We start from the raw sequence: 16,589 nt of genomic DNA on the forward strand, positions 1-16,589 counted from the left end.
CCCTAATTAGCTCTTATAAACGTGGGGAATCTCCAAGTGCAATCTCTGCTTTGCACAGTTCACACTCTCTTTGCAGGCTGTGTCCTGCTTATCAGAGGCATTTTTTTTTTTGCTGTTGTTCAATAATAAAATTGCCACACACTGTTAATCACAACCTGCAAACATCTAATAAAACAACCCTTGGAAGTGCATATGTAAAACCAGCTCTTCAGTAGCCCCATTAGGCTCGGCTCTTTCTGCTTTGAAAGCTGCATGACCTCTCTTTTCAATCAATTCCCAGTTATTAACCATGAAGAATAGCATTGGGAACTACATTTGCAAATTGAATGTGGTGGTGTATAATGAACTCACACTCCTTAAAACATTCCAGTGGAGGGGAATGCATCCAGCTAACAGTTTTAAATTCCTATTGCCCCCGCCCCCATCGGTGCTATATTCTGATATAATTCACATAATTCCAAAGAACTCAAAGGAATAAAACTTCCTGAGCAGAGTTTAAGGGGATGGTGCCTGTAAGGACTTTCCATGATCTGTTTATTCGGATCCCTGCGAGCTAAGCCCTTGAGAAGATTAGCTACTCAGCTCCAAACCAGCGCAGTTTAGAGCCGATCTTTAGTTATTAAAACGCTCCGACCTCGAACTTGGCTTTGTACAGCTATTTATTAAAACTAAGGGATCAATGCCCTGGGGGCGAGCGGGGTTTGCAGGGGGCTGGGGGGAGCCCCGCAGACCTCCGGGGTGTGTGTGGGGGGGCATCTCCCTTTTTGGGGGTGTATCTCCCTTTCTGGGAGGGCATCCTCCCCAGCTGGGGGTGTATCTCCCGCTTTTGGGGTGTATCTCCTTTTGAGGGTCCCCGGCCGCGGGGAGCGGAGCCGCGCATCCCTCACCCCAGGGAGGGGACAGATGCGGTCCCCCCCCCTCCGCAAAGTCCTTTCCACCTCCCGGGGGTGCTGGTGGTGGTGGTAGGGGGGTCCCCACCTCCTTCTTCCACTCGTGGGTGACCTGCCCTCCCCACGCACCGCCCGGAGCCCGAACAAAGGCCGGGGAGGGGCGATGCCGGAGCCCCCCCGCCCCGCCCGCCCCGCGGGGCTGCCCCGCTGCCTCCCGGCCCGCCCGCCCCCGCCGCCCCCGCCTCTCCCCTCCCTCTCCCTCCCCTCCGCTCTCGGCCTCCTCCCCCGGTAAATCCGAAGTTTCCTGTTCAGCGCGGGCGAAGCTTTGCGGAGCTCCCGCTCGCTCCTTGGGATTTACCGTCGGGAGAGGCTCCGCGAGGCTCGGGAAGGGCTCCCGCCGCCACACCTCTCTCCTCCTCCTCCTCCATCCCTCCTCGCCAGCCTTCCTCCATCCTCCATCCCTGCGGGCGGGCGCCCGCACGCCGAGCCCGGCTCCCCCCTCTCCCCCGCTGGATTTTGGGGGCTGCCGTGCCGGGGGGGGGTAAGCCTCCGCCGTCTCCCGGAGCCCCGATTGCCGCCTGGTCCCATGTGAGCTGGGAAGGCACGGCTATGCTCCTGGGAACACCGCCGCTCCGCGAACTAAGGTAGGACACACACCCCCCAACCCCACAAGCAATTTTCCATCCCCCAGAATACAAAGGGAGAAGCCGGGAGGGGGTACCTGGGGCGGCGGAGCTTCTCCGGGGGAGCCCCAGCTCGCCGGGGGGCGGAGCGGCCGCGCCCGGGCGGAGGCTCCGACCTCCCCCCCCCCGCCTTTGTTGTGGCTGCAGCGCCGGGACCCGGCGGGAGCTTCCCGGCGCCGGGGGGGGCCGCAGCCCCTGACCCCCTGCCTTGCCCCGCAGGTCCTGGCCGCGACCATGAGTGATGGCGAGAGCCGAGAGCCGCCGCGCCCGGCCGGGGAGGTGCGGGTGCCCATCCCGCGCCGCCGCCGCGCCGCCCCGCCGAGAGCCGCCGAGGATGCCGGCACCGGCTCCGGCTCCGGCTCCAGCCCCGCCGGCTCCCCCGGCCGCGACCCGCCGCCCGACCTGGCCTCCGAGGAGGAGGAGCAGGTGCCTTACCCGGCGCTGGCACCCACCGCCTTCTTCTGCCTCAAGCAAACCACCCGCCCGCGCAGCTGGTGCCTCAGGCTGGTCTGTAATCCATATCCTTTCCCGAGGGACACCGCGCCCCCCGGGATGTCCCCCCGTGCCCGGAGCATCCCGTCAGGGCTCCGCATCCCGCGGGCTCCCCGCTCCCAGCAGCGCATGGGGATGGCACGAAGCCACCGCGGTCCCCTGAGCGTCCCCAGCGCGTCCCCGCTCTGGGCGTCCCCCTCGGGAAGGGGGACGGGGGGTTTTGTGGGAGCGGGACATGCAGGGAGTGTGTTTCCCCCGGGTTCACCCCTCTGGGCTCCTTTTGGTGGGGGACACACACACGCCAAGGTCCCGTTTGCTGCACCAGCATCGCCCGCCTGTCCGGGACGGGCGGCAGGACGAGGTGCCCGACCTTGGAGGGTGCTGAGCTGCAGCCCCTGAGCACCCACAGAGGGGAGAACCCCTCAGCTCCCCTCCTGTCTCTCTGGGGTGGGAAGGAGTGAAGTTTAAAAGACAACCTCGTATTTATTTTAGCCGTGGTGGGGAATCTCAGCCAGGCGCTGACCCTCCTGTGTTTATATAAGAGCCGGGAGTGCATGTGCACTTTCCCGGAGGGGAGAAATGGAGCGGGTTTGGAGTTGCTTTGGGAAAAGCACATGCCTTTGCTCCCCAAAACTCCTCTTTTGCTTTTGTTCTTCTGCAACTTGCAGGCAGGGAAGGAAGAGAACAATCTCTCCCCATCCCCTGTGTCCTTTACTGAGTTTATTAATGTGAAATAGTAGACAGCAGGGTGTTCCTCTCGACTGTGACAGCCAGAAAATTGAATTTTACCCGAAATGCTTGTGTGCAAGTGAGAGTTGTCAGTCTGTCGTGATAATCTTCCCAGAGTGAGCTTTTAGCTGTGCTTGGAGCGCTGGCATTGTGTGGATAATTAATGCTTTTCCCTCCCCCCCCCAATACCTGCCTGCAGTTTGCTGCCTCTATCCTGCTGCTATTAAACCCATTATTTATTAATATGGTTATTATTGATCTCACTTCAGTTAACCAGAGAAACCCCTGAGCCTCCCAGATCCCCGTTTTCCTCAGCAACAACGCCGGGTCCAGCCTTGTTGGTTGTAGGAATTGCTCAGTCCTCCCCAGAACGCTGCCTTGGGCTGTTAGTAGGAGAAAGAATTGGAGAGGGAAAACCCCACAATTTTTATGGCCTTGTTTGCTCGAGGTTTGCCCCAAGTGTTGAGTTTTGCAGGTAGTTCTGCTTTACACCCTTACCAGGGGGCAACGGGGCTCCTCTGCACGTGCAGGTGGGAGGGAGAAGTAAACAAGGAATTGAGCTTCAAGCAGTGCTTAACCATGGAAGTGTTAAACAGAATGATAGTTCCATAATAAAAAAGTCATAGTCTTGGCCCTGGAAGGGCTTGGAGAGGGCACTGTGTTCCTGTCACAGCTGAGAGTGAGGCAGGGCAGATTTCTCCCCTTAAATCAGGTGATGGTGTTTTAAAACTTCGGGAAGGAGCAGGAGGGAGAAGCCTTCTCTTCTTTTGGCTTTGAGGGGTCTCTCCCCACACGGTACTCAGGGTTTGGCCTCCCCAAAATCAGTACCACCAACAGCAGGAGAAAACCACAGCAGTGTCAGCTCGGAGGGAGGGTTCAGGTTTGCTCCTGCTGCCGGAGGGTGAGGCTGGGCTTTGATTTCCCCCCTCAGAATTCACAGGAGAGCGAGTTCTTTGCCAAACCTTACCCATCTGACACGATATCAGATGGAGATGGTGATGGTAATTGTACTAACTGTCTCCTAATTTCCATACCATCATATCTATTTGCGTATAGAGGTGCAGATATAACTGGTGGCAGGAGGTCTGCATGTGGATCATAATTTTATCTAATTTACAAATTTTCTCTCTTGTGGTCCCTTCCTTCCTTAGTACCATGATGATTTCCTTTTCTCCCTTTAAAAAGTTTTTTATTGATAAAGAGACAAAAATGTTGTCAGTGCAGTGGCAGAGAAAACCCGACATCTGTTCCATTTGGCTTCTCCTTTTAATTTCCCTTAAAGATGCTCAATTTTTGCTGTCTCCCATTACTTCTGCTGGGGTTTTTTGTGGTTAATAACCCTCCCCAAGCCCTGGGTTGTGCTGTTGGTGCTGTCAGAGCCGGAGTGTTTCGGGTGTAGCAGAGCAAAGCTCGTGATGTCTCACAGCCACAGGGACGAGCTCCTTGCTGGGATCTCTTCCCCTTCTCCCAGTCTCCATGAGAAAATCCATTGGAGGCAACTTTTAAGTTTCTTGGTGAGAGATGGCTGTGATTTTTTGGAGCCCCCTGGAAGGGAGGAGTTGTGTGTCTGGCTCAGCAGCCAGAGGTCGGGAGCTGGGGGACAAAGTGCCACCACCACGGGGTTGGGACACTTGGAAAGCAGCTGCATGGGGAGACTGGAGGAGGAGATCAGTGTGCTGAGGGCTGAGATTGCCCAGGTGCTTGTCCCAGGGGGAAGAGTAACTTAAAAGATGACAAAAGAAGGTGGTTTCTGGCCGGGTGTGTGGCTTTGGTGACTCTTCCTGCCCACGCAGAAGCACAAATCCATAAACCACCAGAACGAGCTTTAGGTTTGCTAAAAGATCTCCCTCTGTTACAGAAGGAAGGGGTGTGACTGTGAGGGCTCCTAAAATCTCAGTCTGAGGAGCTTCTTCGAGGTATTCTCTCACCTGGGGTGCATTAAGTCCTTCTTAAAATCAGGTGCCTTTGATGAGGCTTTTTTTTTTTTCCAAGGGATTTGTCCTTTACTCTCCTTGGGGTTTATTTTGTGGGGAGAGAGAAGGTCTTGTCCCATGTACCCCTTCTCCCTGTGCTCACTGAGTGTTTCCTGGGGTGGGAGTGCACTTCCATGTGTTTCCCTGTGATGTTTCAGCTCCCAGGTGTCCCATCCTTTGCATTTGGGATCCAGTTCCTGATGGGTTTGAGGCTGGTCCCGTGGGATGCTCCTGGCAGGGGCAGGAGCTGCATCCCACTGTGCCACGGGGTCTGTACCACGGACCTGGGCACATCAGCACCCAAAAACCCAAATACCACTGTGGGCTGGGAAGTGACACTGAGGGCACCTCATGGTGGGGGGCTCCCAGCAACCCTTTGTCCATCCAGATCCCCCGAGTGCTGCCCAACCACTCCAAATATTTTTGGGAAGCAGAGGCAGCCCAGACCTGTGGCCTGGAGCAGGTGGAAACCCTGCGTGGCTGGGCCAAAAGCGTGGTTTGCCTCTGTGGCTTCAGCAGGAGGGGGGGTTATACTGCCAAGGCTTAGGAATGGCTAAAAAAAGCCCCTGCCTGGTTCCCGGGGGGACAGGTGTGGGGGGATCAGCTTACGGAGCCGGGAATCCGCGGAGCCGGAGGCACGCGGGCGCATCCCGGGAAAAAACGGGGGGTGGGCAGAGGCAGGAGATGCACTGTTGTGTTTTTAATAGCTGGGCTGCTCTGGGAATGTTAAGAACAACCTGGGGGAAAAAAAAAAAATATCCTGTCCCCCTCGCCCTCCCATTTGTGTGGTTTTGTGTTAATAAACCTGACCAGGTTCCGAATTCTCAAAGGCAAAGGTGTGGCAGGGGCTGGTTCTCAGGTGTGGGAGCAATAATCAGAGTCAGTCAGAGGAGCAGGAGGTGCTGGGCCAGGCTCTGGGGCTGCTGTCAGGGTTGACTTTAGTCGAGCTGTTGCTGTGCAGTGTCATTCCCCAGCCTTGCTGAGTGATGGTTCCAGCACAGGAGTCTCCTCCCGAGCTCCAGGGTTACCTCCAAACCCACCTCCGACCACAAAGTCACTTGTACCTCCCAGTTCCCAGCAAATCCACAGCCCAAATATACAAATATAGTTGTTGTGATACAATGGTTGAAACTGAATTTTCGCCGTCAAGTTGTGTTTTCCCTCTGTTTTACTGATGTACTTTTAATTTGCCTTTTTTTTTTTTTTAAAGCACTTATAATTGGAAGCAAACTTACTTATTTCTTCAGGCCTGGATCTCCTACGTGGGTTTATTTATAGAGGCCTGTGGGTGGGAGTTTGTGTACTCGGCGTGCACGTTGGGTGGTTAGAGCAGGATTTGGGGGTTTGCCACCCCCAAGGTCCTTTCCTGGCTCTTCCCAAAGCTCTGTTACCTCGTGGCTCTACAGATACCTGTGTCAGATGGGGCTTCCTTTAATATCTTATTTTGCTGCTGCTTTGATCAATGAAGTGTTGACTCACTTGTGGTCAGTCCCTCGATGGGGAGGGTTTGGCAGCATCTCCTGGACTTTGCTGGTTCACGGGCCAGCTTGTGTTCCCTTTGTGTCCATCTCGTTGCTCCAAAGGGTTTTACTCTCCAACTGATTGGAGAAAGGGGCTGGAACAGGGATGTCAGGCTCAGCACCAGCAGAACCTGCTGCCCATCCCAGCACGGGGCGTTCGGCTCTGCAGCGCGGCTCTGCCACGGCTCCAGCAACTTTGCTGCTTATTTAGTGATTCATAAAAACACTCCGTGATTCATTAGGGGTTGGATTCTGTGTGCCTTAGTCAGAAGAAACCCTCTGCTGGTTTATGCTCTCCAGAGGCTCCTGAGCATCCCGGTGCCAGCTGATTTCTGGGGGGTTGGCTCTGCTCTCCTGGCTGGGGGGGGAGAGTCTCTGCTTGCTTCACATCTGGGGTTGAATTTTTTAATTTCTCTCTCCCTGAAGTGCTTCTACCTGCTGGTTGCCCTTACAAGCCCTTCAGGACAGACCTGAGATCCAGAGTGACGTGTGTGAATTCCAGCATTCCTCAATATAAGTGTCTGTACGCTCGGATGCTGAAAAAAAGGCATTTTGTGCAAAACGGTTTATTTGCTCTGCTTTTTGACAGCCTGGTCTTCACTTTGTCATCCTGTTCTTCATCCTGGGCTGAGCTGTTCGCTTGGCACTGTTATAAATTGTTCTCTGACACGAGGTTTGCAGTTCTCCTCGTTGCACAAGTGCTGTGCTCTGGCTCGTGGGAGTGTGTAGCACTTTGGGATTTTTGGGGGGTTGGACACGAGGTGTGGGTGGAAGTGACCGTGTGTGAGAGCTCCCAGCAGTTGGACCACCTTCGTTTGCTTGCTCTATAATAAGATTTGAGCAGCTTTCTCAAGAAAGCTTTGCTTTCAATCTGCTCTTACTTCTCCTGTCTCCTGACAAGTGCAAGGGGAGGGTTTGACCCCGTCGTCGTTTGTCATCTCCCAGTATAAATATCACAGCTAAAATATTTAGTGGGCTGTGGAAAAACCCGGGGGGGGGGGGGAATAAATATGTGTTCCTGGCCTCAGCATCCTCCCTGGATGCTCCTGGGAGCTGCTGAGCATCCAGGATGCCCACTGGATCCGGGAGAGGCACGGGTGCTGCACATCCAACGGCGTCGCCCGCGGGGTGACGAGCAATTGGGAAACTGAGGGAAGAAAAGCCTTGGAAATTGTAACTCCTCTAAAAATACGTTGGTTTAGCTCCTGTTTTGGTGCTCTGTGTTGGCTCAGTACATTTCAGCAACAGTTTAGTCCCAAGTTTTGTCTTTGAGAGCTTTTTGGGCTTGTCGTGGTCCTCCAAACCATCGTCCCCGACCTCTGATTGCATCCCGAATTCCTTCAGTGCTGCTCATCCCTTGCACCTCTGGGAAATGCCTTTATTCCTGTTTTCTTGGCAAACTCTGGAATATGTCCCAGGGCTGGGAATCCCTTCTGGAGTCTGGGATATTTGGGCAAACCCTGGCAGTGTGGGCAGGGGGTGGATGCTCCGAGCGAGGTGTTGAACTCTCCGCACATTCAAACAGTTGGTTTAAAATTAATGTCTAAAAATTATTTTGGAGCCAAAAAAAAGGGTTAGAAAGCTATTCCCAAGCGGATGAGGTTTTGCCAGAGCTCTTTGGTAACACCTGGATGTGCTCAGGAGTGAGAGTGCAGGGAAACCAGGAAAAAATAGGATGGGATGTCCAGGAATGGAAATGTGAAATTATCTGATGAAATAACCAAAAAAAAACAAACTCCACTGAGCAAAGTGTGCACAAAGGAAATCAGAGAGATAAATAATGAAAATAAATTTATATTGTTGGCTTTAATGAAATATAATATTAAATAAGTAAATCATATTTAAAACCTCCCCCAATCCCAGTCCTGATCTCTCCCTTACCCCGAGGAGACTGACTGTGTATCCCCTGCCCTTCTCCAGGGGGTCTGAATTCCAAGCTGAGAGTGCAGCTTGTGAAGTTTTAGGGATTTATCTCCCTGTTGTACCGTTCAGGATTCCAGCAGGTATCTCTGAACAGGTTTAATTTGCAAATGCACTCAGAAAAATCCTGCCTCCCTCAGCCTTTAACCTGATTAGTGCTTTTATTGCTGCAAAAGCCAATGGATTCTAAAGTTATCAGTCTCTGGATCCACATCCAAATTTACTCTGTGCACAGTTTCACTGAAAATAGCAATTAAAATTATTTTGGGATATTTTTGTGTGTACTTCTCCTTTCCTGCTGATTTATTTTAAATTGTTCTGTGCTGGAGATTCCCCTCCAGTGCAAACTGAGAGGCACCAACTTGTTGCATCAGATTTTACTACAGATTCCTCATAATCTCTTTGAAATATCTACAGTTTACTTATTTATTTTCAGACCGTAATTTATAACCCCTCAGAACAGTTCATTTGCCACTTTCCATGGCATTTACAGACTCATCCCAGAGCCCACTTTGTTTTCCCAGTTGCCTTCGGTTCTCTCACCTCAGATCTGGTCAAAGCAATAAATACAGTTTCAATTTGCAGTTTGTTTGCAGGTTTGGGTTATGGATTGAGTCCATATGTATTTTTTATGGATTGAGTCCATATGTATTTTTTATGGATTGAGTCCATATGTATTTTTTTTTTCCCAGCGTGTCAAGGTGGCAAATCCCTTAGAAACATAAACCAGTGCATCACAGGGGTTGCACTGTGCTGATTTATGGCACAGGTTGGAGCCTATAGCTCATCCCCAGGGATGAATCTGAGGACTGTAACCCCAAATTGGTGTAGATATTTTTCTGAATTTTCATAGAACTCTGTCTGAGATGATTTGCTGAAATTTTTGAATGAGGAAGTGGGGTTAGATTTATTCTAAATGAGTTTAAGCTCAGCTTGCCCTTGGCTTGGTTACCTGGTGTTTTGGGGCTGGGGCTGGATCCCTCGGAAGCGAAATCTTGGCTTTCTCTTCCGTGCTCCGAGTGACGTGTTTGGAGTAACTCCATTAGAGCCTCTGGGATCGCTTTCATTTACAGTCAATGAACTCTGAATCATGTTTTTCTCCCCGTGTTTGTGTGGTTTTTGTTTTGGTTTTCAATTGCTTCGGCAGACAAGACGCTGAGCTGAGCTGCCTACTCACTGCCATTAGTTTTCCTCTGGATTATTATACTTCCAGCTCGTGCTCTGGCACGTCCTTAGGCTGCTGGAAATCAGGGAAGAGCCCCAGGGGTGCAAAGGCAAAGCCACACAGGTGTGTTTTTACCTTTACCACGCTGAATCCCACCTGGTTGGGTGTCCAGCCTGTGCCTCGGCCACCGAGGATAAAACCTCTCGCAAGAAAATATGTTCCTGCTCTTTACACAGATGTTTGAAGAGAACTTGAGCTCAGCTTTTGCCCTTAATTCTTAAGGTAGCAGCTGGTGCTTGTGTCCAATCCCTTAATCCAGCTGCCCAAGCAACCTTGTGACTTTAAATACACTTTTAAGTGAATATTAACTGCCCGGGATAGGAGGGGAGTTATTCCGTGATCTCCCCTAATAGTTAATTCCAAGATAACTTGGCCCAACTTCAAATCATCAGGGGCAGCACTGTATTTCTGAAGCAGCAATTAGGAGTCATCAGCCTGCATAGAGACAAATTGGAAGTGAATTAGAGGCTGATGAGCTCCGGGCAGGGCTTCCAGGGCTCTTCCCAACCTCCCGCCGCGGGGAAGGATCGGAGCGGTCGCGCCGGAGCTTCCGAGGGCAGGGCAGGGGAGCTTTGACAAGATGCAGCTGTAAGAGACAATTTTCCTCTTTCTTTCCCTTAGTCCAAATCTGCTCTGAGCGCTGTACCAGGCAGGCTGGGTTGGCAGTGGATTAACTGAGCAGCTCCCAGAGCTAATTCTGCCCGTTCCAATGGACAGATGGAAATTGTGTGTTCTCACAATGCTCCCAGTATTTTGCCATTTTGCTCCAAATCAGGGCCTCCAGAAGCCATCCCTGGATGACTTTCTGTGTGCACAACTATTCAGAGGGTGAACCCAAGCCATGTGGCTGCTCCTGGCCCCTTCCCTCCATCCTTGCGGTGCAGAGCGGGAGGATTTGCCTGGATATCAAATATCCTGGGAGATTTTGCTGCAGAAAGTTAAACCAGAAGTTGCAGCACGGGGTGTTTGGGACATCTGTCAAGTTCCAGAAGGCTGGAGACTCCCATCAGCTGGGATGGTGGATGAGTGTTGGGAACTGGGATGTTCTGGGGGGGAGCATCCCTCGGGATCCGCGCGGAGCTTGTCGTACCCGAACTCTTGGATCCCCCTTGCTCTCTCCTTCCCACTCTGCTGTCTGTTTTGATTTTTCCTGTTGTCCCATGAATCCCTCGGAGGGTTGTGATGAGAACACAGGTATTTGCATCGAGGTCTCGGAGGAGCTGCAGCCCAGGCAGCTGCTTGACGTGGAGAGGGAGGGAAAGGAGGAGCTGACACCTCCTTCCTTGGGGATGACAGAGAGAGGGAAGGATGAAGAGCTCCCTGGAGACAAAGCAAAACGGGGGGTTGGGTACCACAGACTGAAGTTCTTTGGGCACAGCCGATGGGGAAGCAGAGGAACAGAAAGGCAACGTTTGTGTGGGCATAGTTAATATGTGGCTTTAGGTCTTAGAATCACAGAGAGGGTTTGCTTTGGAGGGACCTTAAAGATCATCTTGTTCCAGCTCCTTGCCATGGGCAGGGACACCTTCCACTAGCACAGGTTGCTCCAAGCCCTGTCCAACCTGGCCTTGGACACTTCCAGGGATCCAGGGGCAGCCACAGCTTCTCTGGGCAACCTGAGCCAGGGCCTCCCCACCTTCACAGGGAACAATTCCTTCCCAATATCCCATCTAACCCTGCCCTCTGTTATTGGGAAGCCATTCCCTCTTGTCCTGCCACTCCAGGCCCTTGTAAATAGTCCCTCTCCCTCTTCCTCGGCTCCCTTCGGGTCCTGGAAGGCCACAATCAGGTCACCTGACACCTTCTCTCTTCCTTCAGCTTTGGGGTGACCTAACTGTGCCCTTCCAGGGTGAATGTGCTGCTGTTTCCAGCAGAAAGGGCTCCACTGGCTTTGCAAAGGAATGAAACCCTTTCTGGAGGAGGTTGGCAAGAAATGAATTCCTTGGATGGGTCAGTCCATAGGATGCTGCCAGAGCTGGAGATGGAAGTCCTGGGGTGAAATGAGGAATCCCTGAGGTCTTTGTCCTTGCTTTTGGGTTTCCCCTGGGGAGGTGTGTAGGGAAGCAGCACTTTGGGTTTGGGAATGAAACCAAGACTATTCTTCAGCCACGTGTTCCAGGTCAGGGAACCTCAGTGATGAGTCCAGGGGCAGGATTTCTCCCTAAACACACCAAAAATCCCCAACCTCTCATTCCCAGGCCCTTTTGGAGGTGTGTTTGTGCACAGTTTGTAGGGGTGTGATGCACTCTGGGATTTTGTTGGTAAATCTCAGCTCCTTTGGCTCTGAGGGGCCGAGGCAGCTCCGAGTGATCCAAACATTCTGGTTTATTGAATTCTGTAGCCTGGAGGATTGAACAGTGCAGAGCAGCTCTTGAGGAGGGGGAGGAAAAAATAAAATAGCACCTATTTCTCCTGAATCTTTTATTTTCTAGGCTGAAATTTAACATACTTGAGCTTCTGGGCACAGGCAGACAAGTGGGAGAGGTGACAGTGAGGGGAAGCAAACTTTAAGAAAGCTGCTGTTTTATTGAACAGACTCCTTGATCCTGATCTTGAGCTGGTAATTTGGGATTTAAAAAGGGGAGCTCTGGAAGTTGGAGGTCATTCCATCACTGAGGATTTGTAGAGGGATTTCACAGCTGCCCAGATTTTTTCCCACATTGAAGGCTCAGTCTTGTTTTCCTGACCCTGCTTCAGTGTTTGTCCCATGTACAAGTCCTACTCCAGTGGCTCCATTCCCAACCTGCAGCCTCCTGACCCCCCCCTTAGGATGAACCAAAATCTTTTATCCCATTTCCAGAGCTGGGTGTAGTGACTGGAAAAAAAACCTGCTCAGCCCAAGCAAGATTGAGGGTTGTCTTAAGGCCACATTGACTCTAATTTCACTTTTTTTAAAGTTTTTCCTTAAAAGAAAACTTGTCTCTCACTGAAATTTCCTGGGCCCTGCTGAGTCACTGCTGGTTCCTCTGTGGCTCTGAGGTTTTGATGAGCACCCACCAGGCTTTCCTGGGAGTGTTCATTGAGGGCTGGAGCTCGAGGAGCTGCTTCCCACGTGCTGGAACGATCAACCACGGAGCCCCTTTGCATCAGGGCAGCACTTGGCTGAGCCCAGAGCTGCTCCAGGTGTCAGAGAGCTGGAAGTGAGAGGGAATCTGGGCTGGGAATGCTTCGGAGAGAGAGTGAGTTGGAGGCTTCTTGGAGGAGGTGAGAGAGGAGCAAGGGGGTGATTTGGAAAGGGTTGTGCAGTGGTGGAGGTGGGGGAAAACCCTGTGACACAGGAGCCTGTAATTCCTCTTGGGGAGCATCTTCAAAATAGTTCATATCCACCTGAGCAGAACCTGATCTGAGAAATGGGTACCAGAGGTCAGGATGAATTTATGAAGCCGTGTTGTCAGTGCTGCACAAATGCTCCCAAAGAACCTCTGTTGGCTTGAGGGAGGACAGGCAGAGCTCATGGGTGAGGAGAGGGGAATAACTTCAGCTCAGTGGCTGTGACATGGACACCAGCAGTCCCAGCTTCTGCTGTTTTACTTACCTAATCCTGGGTTTTGCCCATGGTCTCCGTGGCCACTTCCACTACGGATAGGCTGTTGTTCCCTGTTGTGCTTGTGCATTCCCCTGGGCCTCCTGTGACCCAGCAGGGCTGTTCATTCCAGGAAGGGCTGTGAAGTTTGCCTTTAAGTCAGACAAGAGGGATCAGCTGGGCAAGATCAATCCCCTGCCTGCTCTGCATCACTTTGTCCTCATGAGCTGCCAGTTGAGCTCTAAATGTCTGAAAGCACATCCTGCTCCCCGGGATGAGTTGGTGTCACAGCAGCATCACCTGAAGGATGGATTTAAGCCACCAGCTCCTCACAAGAAAGAGGAGCTACGTGTGAGGTGGTGTGTCTTGGCAGGCTGTGATCCTTCATAGGCTGGAGAGAAATTCAGGAGGATAAAACATCCTCAGCTCTGAGTCAGCCCTGCAGTTTAATGTCAGCCCTAATACTGGTTCTGGGAGCTGGGGCTGGAGGAGTGCTCAGGTGAGATGGAGCTGTTTGCTCCTCAGCCTGGTGGGCTGTGACCTGTCTCTGACCCGTGTGTGACCCGTCTGACCCTGATGCTCCATCAGGGTGAGGAGGGTGGGGCCGTGTGGGGATCCCAGACTCCTTCTACAGCTCCTGTTGGGGCAGAGCCAAGTGCAGGCAAGGCAGGAGTGCCCCCCTGGAGGCATCAGCACTGCTGGAGTCCCAGCATGTCAGGGGGCACTTAAGGACTGAGTTTAAGCTGGGCCTTAACCCCACATTTCCCGGCTTTGCCTGATGGAAGCCAGACCTGTGCCTGGTTTGAGCAGGGCTTTGGGGCAGTGATGGATTGCAGGGTGAGCTTTACCACCCTTCATCTGCTTCCTCTGCTCCTCTGGCCCCGGGTGTGCAGTTCAGTCAGAGTTTATTATAAATAACTCCAGATAGCAAAGGAAACATCCCGGGCTCGTGGTATTTTTTTTTTTTCCTTGGCAGTTGCAGAGCGAGGCAAAGGAGGGGGTTTAATGTAACATTTCCAGCCCAGATCTGTACAAAGAGTGACTTGTGTTTAGAGAATTGGGCCTTTAACAGTGTCTTACCAAAACAGCTGGGACGCTCCGGTGGGATGCTGGGCTTCCTTGGAGCATTCCCCAGACACTGCACTTCCACCTCGGACTGTCTGCTGCTGTCTGAGACAGAACTGAGCCTGTTGTTCTCTTCTCGCTTCGCCTCCTCCGAGCTCCTTCCCAGAGCCCTCAGAATTCCCTCCTCACCACGTCCTCCTGCGTGTCCTTGGCAGGGGAGCCGAGGTCACGGTGCAGCAGAGCTCGTCCTGCACGCTGGGATGGAGCCTCAGCACAGCAGAGTGGCAGGAGTTTGGGAGCAGGCAGTGCTGAACGACCCTTGGAAAGGGGGCTTGGAATTTTTTTTTTCCCCCTGCAGCAGAACTCGTGGACACCTCACTCCAAAGGAATCGCTCCTGGGGTCACCCCGGGCTTCCCATCCTCGGGCTGTGGAGCAGGGAGGGAGACACATCCTCCCCCAGGGAAGGCAGCGCTCAAGGAATGCGCTTGGCCCCGGCAGCCTGTCCTGCTCCAGTCTCCCTTTGGATGCTGTCCAGCTTTTCTGCAACTTCCAACGGCTCCTGGAGCGATCCGGTGCCAAACAACCGCCACCCGCCTGCCGCAGGGAGGGCACCAGACAGCCACGGGATGCTGTCTGCCTTGGAATGCCTGGACCAGCATCCCTAAAAAGGCTCCCGGCCCTGGTGTGTGCCACGGGGCTGCCAAGAGGGACGGGATCAATCGGACTCCGCGTGTTGTTTTCCCTGGAACGCCGCGACGCGCTGCCCTTCCCGCGGGCTGGGGAGCCAAGAGCCTTCCAAAAGCTTCAGTTCCTCATTCAGAGCCTGTCTGAGCTTCCACCCTGAAGAGATTCAGTCTGGCCGTTGGAAAGAAAGCTGAGGAAAAAACTTCCCGTGGAAGTTCTTGTTCTCTCCAGCCCATGAATATGAACGGGAATCGGGCAGGCTGGATCCAGGGGCAGCTGTGCAGGTCTCAGCCTTTCTGGAGGGAATCACTTGGGCCTGAAGAAAGCTCCACATTTATCAGAATATTTCTGGAATGATCCTTGATCCTGTGCCTATTTGAGAAAAGTATGATCGGTTCCTGTTTTTTCCAGATGCTCTTTGCAGAGGGCCGGAGGAACTTTGGGATAATGTCAGCATTGACTAAATTCACTGTGAGGTCCCAGGGCTGTGGGCAGGGTCTGGTTTGCCTTTCTGGTGGGTGGAAGTGCTTTATCCCAGTTCACAAACTCATGGCTGCAGCTCCCAGGGCAGACCCAGCAGCTCCTACCAGCCTTTGGAATGTGGATAATGGATGACTCTCCTGATCTGCCACTGTTGGACATAAATCCTTTGGGTCTTAGGAGGCAGCCCCTTGAGTATCCCAGTTTCCTAGCAATGCTTCCTGGGATCAGGGAGATGTGTGTTCACTGGGGATCTGAGCACTGCTCAAATTCCTGGATAGTGCTGAGCCCGGAGAACCTCTTTTGGCTGGAAAAACACCCTGCTCTTGGTGTTTTTTCATGTGTGCCTGGTGACCCCCTGCTCCAGGGACAGGTCTCAGGAGCCAGGTGGCCACGAGATACCAAACCTTGGCTGCTGGAGCTCCAGGGGAAGGTTCCGACCACGGATGGGGAGTAGGGAGCAAATCAGGATCTGAAGTGAGATGTGGGTGGACACCCAGTTCCCTGGCTGGGGAAGGGTGGGATCTCAGCTGGCTTTCCCTGCTGACATCCTTCAAACTGGAGCAGGCTGGGAAAGGAGGGATTTTTTTTTTATCCCTTTTTTTCCTAGAAGTCTCTGAATTCTGAGCATGAAGAGCTTTGAGGGCTCAGTTGTCCTCCAGCTGAAGGTTTCAGGTGTGCTGATGAGAGGATTCCACATTCAGAAACAAACCCATGGGGACCTGACTCTGCTCCCATGATCTTCCTTTTCCACCTCCTCTGACATGAATGGCTGCTGATCTTCCTGATCTGGAGCAGAACCTCCCCCTGGAGATATTTGTGGACATCAGTGAGGTTGGAGTGTGGTCAGGATCTGGTACAGTTTGGATGCCTCTGGTGCCATTACTTGGAAAAATGATATTTAACAATTTCTAGCAGGAATCTGGTGCTTCTTTGGTAAAGTCTGGAAGTTTAATTCATTTTTATTTATTGTATTGACCTTTGGATCAAGAGATCCCCACTGGTTGTTGAATACAGGGAAGGTTATTGCTTTACTTTCCCTTGTTTCTGTGTTCTTTTTCTCTGTGTATTTACCCTGCCAAGGACAGGAGGTGGATAAACCTTTGGGCTGACCCAGTTGCATTCCTTTAGTGGAACCAGTTGGGGAGGTATGGACATAATTTTGGGTGTTATCTTGTTCCCTGTGCCTTAAATGCCTGGCTGGGCTCCCCTGCTTGGATGCCCCAAAGGAAGGAAATTGTAAAGGATCCAAAGTCTGCTGTGATCCCACCAGGACAGGGAGGTGGAAGCATCCAGCCAGCTCTTGGCTCCTGCTGCTCCACTTGTGTCTCAAAACTCCCATTTATCCTTTTGTCTGAATTAAGGGGGAAAAAAAAAACAACATATATACACTTGTATGTTCCT

The 16,589-nt window shown here is 52.4% G+C and overlaps 1 protein-coding gene across 1 annotated transcript in view; it reads left to right on the forward strand.

Annotated features, from left to right (window-relative positions):
• Positions 1-1,807: 1,807 nt before the first annotated feature.
• CACNA1H (calcium voltage-gated channel subunit alpha1 H) overlaps positions 1,808-16,589 on the forward strand; it is a 211,854-nt gene continuing 197,072 nt past the window's right edge. Inside the window, 1 exon segment of the mRNA XM_029957787.1 lies at positions 1,808-2,091. Within this exon segment, the coding sequence (XP_029813647.1) occupies positions 1,808-2,091 (284 nt within the window).

The sequence above is a fragment of the Manacus vitellinus genome, unplaced genomic scaffold (assembly GCF_001715985.3).
Source record: "Manacus vitellinus isolate BGI_N305 unplaced genomic scaffold, ASM171598v3 scaffold_12_pilon, whole genome shotgun sequence".
Taxonomy (NCBI): domain Eukaryota; kingdom Metazoa; phylum Chordata; class Aves; order Passeriformes; family Pipridae; genus Manacus; species Manacus vitellinus.